This window comes from Podarcis erhardii (genome assembly GCF_964252035.2).
Source record: "Podarcis erhardii genome assembly, chromosome: 10".
Lineage (NCBI taxonomy): Eukaryota > Metazoa > Chordata > Lepidosauria > Squamata > Lacertidae > Podarcis > Podarcis erhardii.
The window spans coordinates 23,307,152-23,320,989 of NC_138500.1; the positions used below are offsets into that span (position 1 = coordinate 23,307,152).

The following is a 13,838-nucleotide window of genomic DNA, read 5'->3' on the forward strand; positions in this document are numbered from 1 at the left end:
CGATTGGAAGGTCGATGGTTCAAATCCCAGCAACGGGGTGAGCTCTCATTGCTCGATCCCAGCTCCTGCCCACCTAGCAGTTCGAAAGCACGTCAAAGTGCAAGTAGATAAATAGGTATCGCTCCAGTGGGAAGGTAAACGGTGTTTCCGTGCACTGCTCTGGATCGCCAGAAGCGGCTTAGTCATGCTGGCCACATGACCCGGAAGCTGTCTGCGGACAAACACTGGCTCCCTTGGCCTATAGAGCAAGATGAGCGCCACAACCCCAGAATCGTCCACGACTGCACCTAACGGTCAGGGGGTACCTTTACCTTTATTATTTATAACCTATCCATCTAGCTGGGTTTCCCCAGCCACTCTGGGCAGCTCCCAATCAAATATTAAAAACACAATACCACATTAAACATTAAAAACTTCCCTAAACATAACTCTGGATTCAGCTGAGTCTCAAGTTCCAAACAAAATTGGGGGAAACTGAGTGTTAGTTGAGTCAGATTGAGATGCTCTGCTGCTCTGCCTCAGGCAGCAAAATATTTGGGGCTGTCCCTGGCATGGGAAGCAACTTTCCATTTCAGGGGGCAACATGTGACTATGTCTGTAAGTATATACAGTGGTACCTCAGGTTAAGTACTTAATTCATTCTGGAGGTCCGTTCTTAACCTGAAACTGTTCTTAACCTGAAGCACCACTTTAGCTAATGTGGCCTCCCGCTGCTGCCGTGCCACCGGAGCACGATTTCTTTTCTCATCCTGAAGCAAAGTTCTTAACCCGAGGTACTATTTCTGGGTTAATGGAGTCTGTAACCTGAAGTGTATGTAACCTGAAGCGTATGTAACCCAAGGTACCACTGTACACACTTTCCTGGGAGTAAGTCCCACTGAACTTAGTGGGGCTTTCTTATAAGTAGACATGTGTGGGACTTAGGGATGGGTGAATCTTGTCAGTAGGGCCGGGCAATATCTAGCTTTCAACATTGTGATGTATCACTAGGTAAACATCACAATATACTGATACATCACAATGTCTGAAAGAAGAATGGAGCTATGCAGAGGCATTGACTAGCTTCCTGGTTTTTCCTGCATTGTGATTTTTGCCAGCGCCTGCTCTTGTAATTCGCTGCCCCCTGCATGAGGCAAGGGAGAACGGAGTCAGCAGTTTTAACAGGGGCTGCAGGAATTGAGAGACGCATTGGCTGGTTTCCCCCACATTCTGATTTTTGCATAGCACACATACATCATCACCATGATTCATGATATATTGCCAGGTCAAAAATTATGATGTGGATTTCAAACCAGTTTAGGACAATATATTGATATATTGCCCAGCCCTGCATGACGGCTTTAATTTATCACTTTCCCAATCCTAAATTCTCACATTTCCACTTTGGTTTGCAAATTTTTATTTTATTTTTAAACCCTCATAAAAAACCATCAATGTCAATTTATCCTGCAATACACATTTTTATACTCAGTTTTGCCTATTTTGCACAGTTGTGCAAAGCAGTTTCCCTTGGCTTTAGCTTTGGAGGATACAGAAGCTAAACAGCTCCCGTTTCATGCTAATTGGGCAGATCTAGGATGCTGGAGAGGGATGCTGGTGGCGCTGTGGTCTAAACCACTGAGCCTCTTGGGCTTGCCGATTGGAAGGTCGGCAGTTTGAATCCCCGTGATGGGGTGAGCTCCCGATGCTCGGTCCCAGCTCCTGCCAACCTGGCAGTTTGAAAGCACTTCAAAGTGCAAGTAGATAAATAGGTACCACTCTGGCGGGAAGGTAAACGGCATTTCCGTGCGCTGCTCTGGTTTCGCCAGAAGCGGCTTAGTCATGCTGGCCACATGACCTGGAAAAACTGTCTGTGGACAGACGCAGGCTCCCTCAGCCAGTAAAGCGAGATGAGCACCGCAACCCCAGAGTCGTCCATGACTGGACTTAACTGTCAGGGGTCCTTTACCTTTACTTTTAGGATGCTGGAGAGAGGACACCAGCTGTAGAAATAGTAAAAGGTGCTCGACCCACTGCAACCCCAGACCACTACACCACGGACCTTCCCATTGGGAACTACAATTCCCTGGGAGAGGGGATGCCTGTTAACCCAGTTTAAGTCTAGGCTAGCCCTTCAAAACTGGCCACCCTAGCTGACAGCCCTGTTTGCCTTTGCCACATTTCTCAATGGCAGAAAGGCATTGGAAAGAGTTAACTGAGCCTTTGACTCAGAGACAGGTGATCCAGTTAATTATCTAGCCAGGAAAGCCAAGAGGCTGGAGGGTGGGGCTTGCAAGGCTGGGCTGATTAGAGGGTAGTTGAGTTGGAAGGCGATCCATGGGAAGTCAAGGCTAGAAGTTTTTCCTGATTGAGATTTCTGTTGTTGTTCTCCTTTGTAGCTTTTTTAATTATTGCTCTTTTTAAAAAATATTTCTCTGCCTTGAATCCTACCTGACTTGGTCTCCTGTTGAATTGGTTTTGGACTATAAATATGACTCGATTGTAACAGGATTGTTTTCACACAAGAGGGGCAAGGATAACAAGTCTTTTTCCCCCTGCTGGCTTTCCTGTGAGATGCGCCACAGAACTTCTCTGGCAAAGAGTGAAAAAGGTAAGTGGACAGAGGAGGGCTGCCTCTTTTTCTGAAGGGCTCTCAAAGCAGTAATGGGGAGTCTTTGGCTCTCCAGAAGTTGATGGACTGCTGAGCCTATCGGCACCAACTTGTGTACACAAAGGTCGGGGATGGTGGAAGCTGTGCTCCAACAATATATAATAATAATAATAATAATAATATATTGCCACTCTGGACAGCTTCCAACAAAGTATTAAAATACAGTGGTCTGTTAAACATTAAAAGCTTCCCTAAAGAGGCCTGCCTTCAGATGTCTTCTAAAAGTCTGGTAGTTGTTCTTCTCTTTGACATCTGGCGGGAGGGTGTTCCACAGGGCGGGTGCCACCACTGAGAAGGCCCTCTGCCTGGTTCCCTGTAACTTGGCTTCTTGCAGTGAGGGAACTGCCAGAAGGCCCTCGGTGCTGGACCTCAGTGTCCGGGCTGAATGACGGGGGTGGAGACGTTCCTTCAGGTATCCTGGGCCGAGGCCATTTAGGGCTTTAAAGGTCAGCACCAACACTCTAGAGCAGTGTTTCCCAACCTTGGGCCTCCAGCTGTTTTTGGACTACAACTCCCATCATCCCTAGCTAGCAAGACCAGTGGTCAGGGATGATGGGAATTGTAGTTCAAAAGCAGCTGGAGGCCCAAGGTTGGGAAACACTGCTCTAGATTGTGCTCGGAAACGTACTGTCGGGCCACAGGTTACCCATCCGTGTCTAAAAAAGAACATGTTTTAAAGAATCATTTGTTTACGTCTGGGTATAGACTCATAGACTTGGAGAGTTGGAAGGGACACTGAGGGTCACCTAGTCCAAATTCCTGCAATGCAAGAATTTCAGCTAAAGCATCCATGACAGATGGCCACCCAACCTCTGCTTAAAACCCTCCAAGGAAGGAGAGTCCACAACCTCCTGAGGGAGAGCGGTCCACTGTCAAACAACTCTTATTGTCCAAAAGTTCTTCCTGATGTTCACTTAGAATCTCCTTTCTTGCAATGTGATGTGTATACCTCTAAGAAGTTTGGTGCAGTAAAAGTATATCTGGCTTAGAAGGATTGTCAAATGCTCTTTTACTGCTGAGTAAGCTTGTGAGCACAGAGATAGCAGGGGGACACTCGCAGCCTGGACATTGGGAATAGAGAGAGCAAGATAGACATTAAAAAATGGGGGAGGTATGCAAACTCCTGCAGTGTTAACTGCTGATTTGGTAGTCTTGAATTTTCTGTTGCAATGGGGGAAAAGCAGAACTCAAAATATGGTGTTAGTTTTGCAAGTGGGCCCTGAGGTGTTTTGGAAGTTTACAAATCAGTCCCACTTCAAAACATTTGAGTGACGCTGCTGTAAGCAAAGGCCAGGTGGAAACCGAAAGCTGCTTGAGGAAGAGGCAAAGTCTGAAAGCATTTGCAACAAAAATAAAAGGCCTTTAACCTCTGGCGTTACTGGATAAGACAGGCACATTTTCCTGGAGTAGTTTGCGCTTCTTATAACTCTGGTTACTTTAAGGGGAATGTAACACACCAGAAAGCAAACTTTAAACAACCATTAGGCTCAATTTACAAACCAATATATGGCTAGATGGGTCTTCCAATGGGGTGGCCCTTGCTGAAAAAGAGAGCATAACATGTAACATTTGCATATGCAAATTTATATGTATAGTTGTAAATTTAGAAATGGCTATAATTTGACATTGCAGGAAAGACTGTAACCTGGGTGTGCCTGCTACCCAAGGGCTCAGGGTTGCTGGGCAATGTGAAGGTGCCTTTTCTCTCTCCTTGAGGTTCTTTAGCCTGGATCCGGACTGGCTAGCTCTCCCAAAAGATGATGCCTTCCAATGGAGAACTGTCCTTTGACAGCTCTTAAAAAAGAGGACAGCCATCCTTAAAGTAGAACATATGGCCACCCTAGTTTCTGGTTGATGTCTCATGACTCTGGTCAGTTCAGTTTGAGTGTAGCAAACCCTCTGTGCTCACAGTCATTCTACCTGGATCTACTAGGGCTAGTTCTCATTATCTGTGGTATCTCTCCTCTCCTAAAGTGCTTTATTGCCTCCTGATGCTCTAAAAAAAAATCCTTCTAGGAAGGGACCATCGTTCAGTGGGATGTCCTTATGCATGTGATGAGTACATGCTTTGCATGTACTTGGTACATTCAATTAAAAAGGGAGCAGGGGATGGATGGGTAACTTCTGCTGGAGACCCTGGATAGCTGTTGCCGGTCAGAATAGGGCAGGGGCAAGCAAGCTATAGACATCCAGATGTTGTTGGCTGACAACTCCCACCATGCCTGACCTTGGGCCGTACTGCCTAGGGCAGACTGACAACAATGGCCTAGAATGAGTTGGCATAAGGTAGCTTCCTGTAGAAAGGCATTGGCTAATCTCCTTGACGCGATGCTAATGAATGTCTTAACTTTACGTTTCAGGTTAAAGCTTGGAATCATTGTTCCCCAGCTGGTCCTTCTCTTTCCCATGAAGTGGAGGAGGTCTTCCAAAAAGGACTAGCATCAGATGAAACAACAGACCCATCCCTGAACACTCTTAGACTCCATTGTCATGCTCTTAGACTCCATTGTCAGAATAGAATTCATCTGGTATTGGCTGGATGAAGCTGACAGGTGGATTGAGTATGGGAAAAAGGTGAGGTACCCTTCTTCTCCTGCTGAGCCAAATCTTAATGACTCTCACTGAGTGGTGTCTTTTACTGCCCTTTGTAATAGCACAGCTACTCACCTCCCAGCCACCAATAGTCCTGCTACTACTTTCACGGCCTTCTCCTCTGGGGGAGTCCAACAACACCTGGAGGGGAAGACTGGCCTAGGGGCTGACAAAGACAAGTCACAGGAATTATGGGAGTTGTAGTCCAAAACAATTTGGAGGGCATCTGATTGGGGAAGGCCAATTTCAAAGTTTGCTGAAGACTCTTGAAAATCAAAAAGCTCAAAGCCAATGGATACTCTGCTATCTCCCTTTCCAACACCTCTCTGTAGCATTTGGAGCACTGTGCTGCCACAATATCATCGGAAGAATTGGAGGCTGCTTACCAGGCGGACCAGAAAGGTGTTGTCTTCTTCCATGCTGGTACTCAGCTGTACGAAGTAAATTTCCAAGGTAGTGTATCATCCTCATTAAGCTAGGGGGTGGCGTAATGCCCTTCCAATCTCTACATTCACAAAACTTGTTGCTGTTTTTGGTATTTCCGCGTTCTACCCATCCCAACACAAAAGCTTTGCTAGTTATGAGGCAGCAACTTGTTTCAAGAGAAGAGGAAATGATGTTCTCCTGCGTATACCTTGTACTTGCAAAGCTGAAACGCAGTGTTTTTGCTTTCAGTATCTAGCAAGGTCTTGCTGGTGCTCTGAGGCCCAATCACTGCCAGGCGCACAAAGGACAGAGTAAAGGAAGGAGGCGACTGCAACAAATAGGAAGGCCAACTCTTAAACAGAGGAACTGCCCACAACCAAATAAATAATGTTTTAAATTGTGCAGGATGATTCAGAACAGCAGCCTTTAGCAGGAGAGATTCCTCTGACATAACTCTTGACTCCCTCTCTTTTTACCACACTGAAGATGTTCCATGTAGATACCTTGCCATACAAAAATGGTGCTAGTTTCTGAAAAATTTAACATGTGCTAATGTAACAAATGATTCAGTCCTTGGTCCCATTGTTCATAGTAACAATTTCTAAAGCTCGAGAACAAGCTGTTTCATTACAATGTCTTCCTCTACATACCCTTTGTCGAGTGAGGGCAAGGACAACCAGATTTTTGAATGTGGGCCTGCTGTAATGCATTGGCTCGATGCAAACCTGATGAAGCCCACAGAGGACTCTATTGCTGTTCTGCACATAGGTATTTGCATTTGGTTGGATGTGCTTCCAGGCAGGCATTATTCTGTAGGAGAGATTCAAATGCATACTGGAAACTTAGGTTTGTACTATTAAAGTGGATTAAATGCACTGCCAAAATAGCACAACAGATCCACTTCAACCAACCAACCAACTAACCTGGACTTTCTATAGTTAGGAAAATGATGGGAACATGCACTGAAAAGTGGGGTGAACAAATGATTAACAGGAAGATGTATAAAAGATGATGCAAGCAAATCAGGGTTAGTGTTCATTGTTGTATAAATACCCTGCAAAAAAATGGGTGGGGTGGGAACAAATGCTCAGTAAAGACCTTTTCACAGGTTTTGTGCAAACAAATGGGGATGAATGGTCACTCAACCGGTCCTTTGGAGTAGTCCTGGTTTTTCTGAAGGTGCACGAACAAAGTGAGAGGAGCTGTATTGTGATCATATCTTAGGGGGAAAGCAGGACCCTGTACTGTTCAGTAGTTCTCTGTAATTAAATTAATTCTAAGCTGCTGGTGGACATGAGATTTTTAACATTGACCACTACCGTTTCCCTCAAGAGATGGTCCAGAGAAACCTGTACTACCGAACCCGGAGAAGAGTCTGCAGGTGGCCCAAGCTTGTGCTCTTTGGAGGAGGACGTGACAATGAGATGGGGTATTGGATATGTTTTCATTCTCAGCCTAGCTTGGCCAATGTCTACTAAACTGTTTGTGTATATTTGAGGGGGGCAAGATATATTTGTTTGATATTTGACTATGTGACTTGGATTGGGCGTAGATTGCCTCAAACGTCTCCTAGAGGTGGGATAGAAATGTTTCAGATAAACACCGAACCTAAATCAATGCATGCAAAGGATATGTGCAAAATAGGCATAGAATCCCTTTGGCTGAACCATGGCTGCAAGCAGCAGATGAGCAGGGTGAGCTTGCTTCTCTTGTGTTCCAATTTTTAGATGATGGGGGGGTGGGGTATGGTTTGCAAGGTGGGTTGCCAAAAAGAAAACCAGGGCAAGGCCTCCAGTAGCTTCTAATAGAAGGGGCTGCAGTTGCTGCAGCTTGACATGGCAAACTGCACATTTCAGAAATTATGCATCCATGCGAGTGATAGAGCAATGCCCCTGTGCCTTTTATTTCTTAATCCTACATCTAGTTAAGAGATCAAACATAATCCAAAAGGTGCTTAATTGTATTGAAACTTGAGTTAGCTGCTGAGCAAGGCTGGGGATATATCTGTTGAATATTAGGGGGAAAGTCTTGATCCTCCAACAATGGAATGAATTGCCTAGTAGTTCAACAATAGAACCAATTGCTACTTCCTCTTCTCCTGGCTATTAGATGATTGTTTTGTCTCTTGTCTGCAGCAGTCGTTTTGAGTCTTCTCTTCCCACCCCCCTGTTTCCTTCAAGCTGGGACCAATCAGCATTGCCTAACGTAGGCTATAAGGTATTCAATTTCCCCCTTACTGCTACACAGCTGACCAAAGGCCTATATTGATCCATCTAGCTTGGTTCTGGAGAGCTAGCAGTGGCTCTCCGGGTTTTCAGATGGGGGACATCCCCTGCCCTACCTGGAGATTCCAGGAATTGAACCTAGAGGCTCTGGCATGCAAGCTGATGTTCTGCCACTGAGCTATGGTGCTTCTCAGCTATTTCCTCTGAATGAAAAGGAGAGCAGCCCACTAGCACAAGGAGAGTAAGAAATGGGTGGCAGTGTTGGAGCTGAGAGGAGCTGAGTTAAGTACCTGCTCAAGTGAATGCATTGCCAGGTGGCAGACAGAATATAGAGACTCAAGTACCATGGGCTAGTGGTAAAGTTAACATTCTAAAGAAACAATCTTTTAAAAGAAAAACATGAAACATGAAAATCAACAATTTCAACCGGTGTGAAGCAATGTTAAACACAAAACAGGGTTTGTGTTGTTTCAGAAGAGTGATGTATAAATGTGAGAAAATAAATGTATAGTCTGAAAACAAATGTGGAATGGTTCATTTCACTATGATTTGTGCCTAGCTGGTGGAGATCTCTGATTCTGCTGAAGAATACAATGAAATTAAGGAACTCTTTCAGAAGACCATGGAGGGTTATGTTATCCACCGACTCCAAAGGATTCAGAACCCGTCTCTTTGGCAAGTCTTCCAGTGGTTCGTATTTGATTTCCTTCTCCTCCAAGGGATGGGAACTCATGGTATGAGAGTCTAGAAATGGTTTCCTTTGTCTCTTTTTGTGGTGAAGGGGGGGGGGATACTACTATAATTGGCTATGACTCCTTACTTGACTGCTATTCCTCTATCATTTGGTGGGAATTCAAACCTTGCGGCCTGATGTCACAAATATGTAACTGGCCATGGATTATATTTTGAGGGAAGCACATTGATATTTCTTTGTCATGTTTCAGTCAAACAGATGTTGACTTGCCCCTACTGCATCCACCAGGGCATTCAATGCAGCATCAGCACAGACTGGAGGATTATGGGGTACCATTATCCAAAGGGATTCCATCTCACTCACCAGGATACCCATCCATGCCAGCGTAGGGATGTTTGGGACACAGTGGCCACCCAACCTGCTGCCTAGTAGCATCCCTACACAGGTTGGCGGTGGTGCTCTCAGGTGTTGGAGAACTCCCAGACAATTGTTCTGGAGGATTTATTTAAATATGTGACTAGTATCACATGTAGGTTGCCTCTGAAGTAATCTCTTACAGAATCTGACCACCATGCTTTCCAGTAATCCCAGCAAACAGCAGCCTTCCTCAACCTCCAGATGTTTGAGTCTACAGCTCCCATCTTCCCTGACCATTGGCCGTGTTGACTGGGGCTGATGGAAGCTGTAATCCAAAATGTTTGGAGGGCACTAGGTTGGGGGAGTTTGCACTAATTGGTCCAACAGAAATTGGCCGGGGGCTCCCTAGTGACCATAATCTCTACCACCACCCAGTTCAGCTATAGGAGATAGAATGAGCAGTGTAAGTTGTACTCCAAAGGTGAGACTGTGCAATCTTGGCAAAGCCTTCAGTCCAAAGCAGTCTGATGATTCCCTTGTCTAGTGGAGGTGCCCATAATAAATTATTATTATTAGCCCACCCATATGTCTGGGTTTCCCCAGCCACTCTAGGCGGCTTCCAACAGAACACTAAAAACAGAATAAAACTTCAAACATTTAAAACTTTCCTAAACAGGGCTGCCTTCAGATGTCTTTTAAAAGTCTGATAGTTGTTTATTTCTTTGACATCTGATGGGAGGGCATTCCATAGGGTGGGTGCCACTACCGAAGAAGGCCCTCTGCCTGGGTCCCAGTAACTTCATTTCTCATAGTGAGGGAACTGCCAGAAGGCCCTCGGTGCTGGACCTCAGTGTCTGGGCTGAACGATGGGGGTGGAGATGCTCCTTCAGGTATACTGGGCCGAGGCCATTTAGAGCTTTAAAGGTCAGCACCAACACTTTGAATTATGCCCAGAAATGTACTGGGAACCAATGTAGGTCTTTCAGGAATGGTGTTATGTGGTCTTGGCAGCCACTCCCAGTCTAGCTGCCACATTCAGGATTAGTTGTAGTTTCTGGGTCACTTTCAAAGGTAGCCAAACGTAGAGCGCATTGCAGTAGTCCAAGCGGGAGAGAGTCCAAAATGACTTCCAGGCTGCACACCTGGTCCTTCAGGGGCACAGTTACCCATTCAGGACCAGAGAGTCCTCCACACCCACCCGCCCCCTGTCCCCCAGAAACAGTACTTCTGTCTTGTCAGGATTCAACCTCAATCTGTTAGCCGCCGTCCATCCTCCAACCGCCTCCAGATTTGCTTGGTGTAGAATTTGGATTTTAATGTAGAGTATACATAGTTACAATATAGTAAGCTAGTAGATCTTGGGAAAGTAATTATTTGACTACTCTGCTAGAAAAAAAGTGTATAAAATTATGCTGGCAAATGTGTAAACAGACTTGCTGATCCTTTCATTGCATTGCCTGAGGGCTGGTTCAAGGAAAGGAGTTTTAATTCTTGCGTGCATTGAGTTTGACTCGGGGGGGTGTTTATTTTTTTATAAAGCAGATGCTTCTGTTTCTAGGCAGAAAGAGCAGATGAAGAAGATGAATGGGGGAGACAAGGTAGACGAAAGGTTATTGTTCCATGGCACCAACAAATGCCATTTGCATGACATCTGTGGGCAGAACTTTGACTGGAGAATCTGTGGAACTCATGGCACTCTCTATGGAAAAGGTACCAATTCAGAGCAGGCAGGAAATGTGCGTAGCTGTGCATGTATGTGCATGTTTTTTCCATGTAGTGTGCAATGAACCTGAGAGGAACACACACACAAATTGCAAGGACCATACCGTACCATCACCTGTCTATAGTCTGATATTAAGTCCTCAGCAATCCAACACCAATCAAGTACAAAAAAGTGTGTTTGTTGAAAGTCCGCAGCAATGTGGAAGGCTTAGGGGACCTTGGTGATTCTTCTTTTGCCAGCTGAATATCTGTGATTGAACGATCTCCTATATCCACTTGCTTCCCTGCCCCTCCTCTTCAGAAGTCTACCCTCCACACCTTTGTGGTTGCCCTGTGCAAGTCACCAAATGGGCTGGTATTGGAGGTAGGCAGACAATGCAGCTGTGTGAGCACAAAGGCAAGAGAATTTCACAGTGAGCAAAACACACACCCTGCACCCAGCACAGCCTCAATGGGCTATTTTGGAGGGTTCCCCCCACACCAAGAGTTTCCATGATCCTGTTGATACTCCCTGTTGGGTGTGGATGATGCTATTTTGGCTACGTGAGCAATGGCACTTGCAATGGAAGATCGAAAAGGAAGCGAGTGGTCTAAAATGTTCAAGATGATTATTTGTGCAGCAGCAAACTTGCATTGGCTTGCTTGGTTCTTACAGACATCTCTTCTTTCAGGAAGTTATTTTGCCAGAGACGCTAGTTATTCACATGCATATTGCCAGTCGGATACCCACATCAGGAGCATGTTTGTAGCTAAAGTTCTGGTTGGAGATTACGTTCAAGGAAATCCTGCTTACCTCCGCCCTCCATCGAGATCTAACCAATCGAACAACTTTTATGATAGCTGTGTGGACAACGTTCTTGATCCTTCTATTTTTGTCATCTTTGAGAAGTATCAGATTTACCCAGCATACATATTTGAGTATCAGCCAGTGTCCCATTGTGTGGTCATGTAAAGGGCAGCAATCTTCTTCTTCCTCCTCCTCCTCTTCTAAACATGGACTTGAAATCCTTTTTTATATATCTAAAACTTTAACAATTTCTTATTTAAAAGGCTACTGTGATTTATTTTACTTCTGCATATTAAAAACGTTACATGTTACAAGTGAACAACCCATATTCTTAGCTGGATTGTTGGCATTGCTTAAAGGTTACTGGAGCTGAAAGGTTTTTGAGGGCCCCATGCTGACCAAACCCATCTGGCACCACCCCTGACCGCTTGTATAATTGACCATTGCCTTCACTCTAAAGCAGGAGTGGGAAAATTGTGGCCCTTCAAATGTCATTGGGACAATTCCCATCAGCTCCAGACTGCATAACCCAGAGTTTCCCAAACTTGGGTCTCCAGCTGTTTTTTTGACTACAACTCCCATCATCCCTAGCTAGCAGGACCAGTGGTCAAGAATGATGAGAGTTGTAGTTCAGAAGTGACTGGAGGCCCATTGGTCCCCCAGCCCTGCTCTAAAGTGTAGCCAAAGGTGGCTTTGGTCCATAAGTCCTTTTATATTCACATAAGATGAGCACAAGTGCCAAAAAAACATACAATGAAGGAACATTCTGATCTAGAAGATTACTTTTTTATATAAGTAAGCTACTCCAAATTTCACATCCAGTTTTGCTTTGAATGATTGCCACCATCATACTATGTTTCCTAACCTTGCATCCAACTGTTCAAGTTCATCAGAGATTTAATCGAAAATGTTCTTTAATGTTTGTTACACAAGACAAAAATTTGAGACAGCAAATCAAAGAGAGATCCGAAACAAAAACCACAACACCTTGGCTCTCCTCCATCACAATAATAGTGGCAGTTGAACACTGACTTGAAACTACTCTACTGAGTGGGCCTGGTTATCCACATTTGTTTTGGACAAATTGTGGAGGGTTAGCATAGGAGAAATCAAGGGACTTGCAGAAAGATTACAATGATGCTGTTACTAAATTCAAAGCTAAAAGATAACAAGGAACAAAGATCACTAAAACCAAGCACACGGTAGTGGATGCACCATTTTCAGTATTCATCGTGAAAAGGATACTCTGGATGGTCCTGCCACCTGAAACAAATTGAAGTCACAGTTAATAGTGGCAGCTAACACCATAAATAACCACAACAGCAACATCCCTCCACCTTGACCTCAGGCTTGCTATTGGTATGATCTACTGAAGGGGTAATCAATGACCTTTTCAGATTTTTTGAGTGGCAACTCCCATCAGTCACAGCTGTAGTCTGTGGTAGAGTATTATGGGAGCTGTCGTCCAAAACATCTGAAGTGATCATATTTTATGTACAGTGGTACCTCGGGTTAAGAACTTAATTTGTTCTGGAGGTCCGTTCTTAACCTGAGCTAATGGGGCCTCCCGCTGCCGTGCGATTTCTGTTCTCATCCTGAAGCAAAGTTCTTAACCTGAGGTACTATTTCTGGGTTAGCAGAGTCTGTAACCTGAAGTGTCTGTAACCTGAGGTACCACTGTATTTCAAGGGTTATTTCTTCAAGTACTGCAAGTAGGGCTGCCACCTGTCCTTTATAATAAGGGGTGGTTCCTTATTTTAAGGGAAAGTATGGGACTTGTCCCTTATTTTGGTTGACCAAAGGTGGCAACCCTAATTGCAAGCAGCCTGGAATGTTTTCTTTTAACTGGAAGGCAGGTGGAAACATTTTCAAATCCCTAGAGTATGGCAATTGGTTGCCTCTAGAAATAAGTCCCCACACAGAACTAAATACACCATTTTGAACAGAAAAGGTGATTTGTGCTTAATATGTATGCTTTAAAACTTGGTACAAACAGGCCTCCTACAATATGAAGGATCCATTAGAGCAGTGTTTCCCAACCTTGTGCCTCCAGCTGTTTTTGGACTACAATTCCCATCATCCCTTGCCACTGGTCTTGCTAGTCAGGGATGATGGGAGTTGTAGTTCAAAAACAGCTGGAGGCACAAGGTTGGGAAACACTGCATTAGAGTAAGTATTCATATGTAAAAATATGATTTTACTTATCAAGACACAATCTTTGAATCTGAGAAGGCTTTTTAAGCACAAGTGTTTGGCTTTTGGAGAAAACATGGGTCAGCTTGGGTTATTAAGATTAAACATCTGATTTTCACTAATGATTCCCTGACTATATGTGGTACAAAGTGTAGCCAAACCCTGCATGTATCCCAACTCCTTGAGCCGGCA

At 44.6% G+C, this 13,838-nt stretch overlaps 2 protein-coding genes across 4 annotated transcripts in view; one reads left to right on the forward strand and one right to left on the reverse strand.

Annotated features, from left to right (window-relative positions):
• Positions 1 to 2,302: 2,302 nt before the first annotated feature.
• Positions 2,303 to 11,767, forward strand: LOC309351358 (protein mono-ADP-ribosyltransferase PARP12-like). Of its 3 annotated transcripts, none has more exons than XM_081878989.1 (8): positions 2,303 to 2,590; positions 5,011 to 5,224; positions 5,575 to 5,695; positions 7,001 to 7,097; positions 7,804 to 7,885; positions 8,453 to 8,583; positions 10,503 to 10,654; positions 11,338 to 11,767. In XM_081878989.1, the coding sequence occupies exons 2-8, from the start codon at positions 5,141 to 5,143 to the stop codon at positions 11,616 to 11,618; spliced, it is 948 nt and encodes a 315-aa protein (XP_081735115.1). In that variant the 5' UTR covers positions 2,303 to 2,590; positions 5,011 to 5,140; the 3' UTR covers positions 11,619 to 11,767. The 3 variants fall into 3 exon arrangements, with proteins under 3 accessions (XP_081735115.1, XP_081735117.1, XP_081735116.1); XM_081878991.1 differs by having other exon boundaries at positions 8,453 to 8,572; positions 10,507 to 10,654; XM_081878990.1 differs by having other exon boundaries at positions 7,807 to 7,885.
• A 446-nt stretch (positions 11,768 to 12,213) lies between these two features.
• Positions 12,214 to 13,838, reverse strand: part of AKR1D1 (aldo-keto reductase family 1 member D1) — a 38,496-nt gene continuing 36,871 nt past the window's right edge. Inside the window, exon 9 of the mRNA XM_081878987.1 lies at positions 12,214 to 12,716. Within this exon, the coding sequence (XP_081735113.1) occupies positions 12,674 to 12,716 (43 nt within the window). The 3' untranslated portion in view covers positions 12,214 to 12,673. The remainder of the gene's footprint in view (positions 12,717 to 13,838) is intronic.

What these genes read in the sequence shown, in the direction of transcription:
- LOC309351358 (XM_081878989.1), top strand. Translation starts at nt 5,141, where the DNA reads ATGCTCTTAGACTCCATTGTCAGAATAGAATTCATCTGGTATTGGCTG. An exon ending in GTACGAAGTAAATTTCCAAG is followed by an intron (nt 5,696 to 7,000) that starts GTAGTGTATCAT and finishes GTTTCCCTCAAG; the next exon opens with AGATGGTCCAGAGAAACCTG. An exon ending in GGACGTGACAATGAGATGGG is followed by an intron (nt 7,098 to 7,803) that starts GTATTGGATATG and finishes TCTTGTCTGCAG; the next exon opens with CAGTCGTTTTGAGTCTTCTC.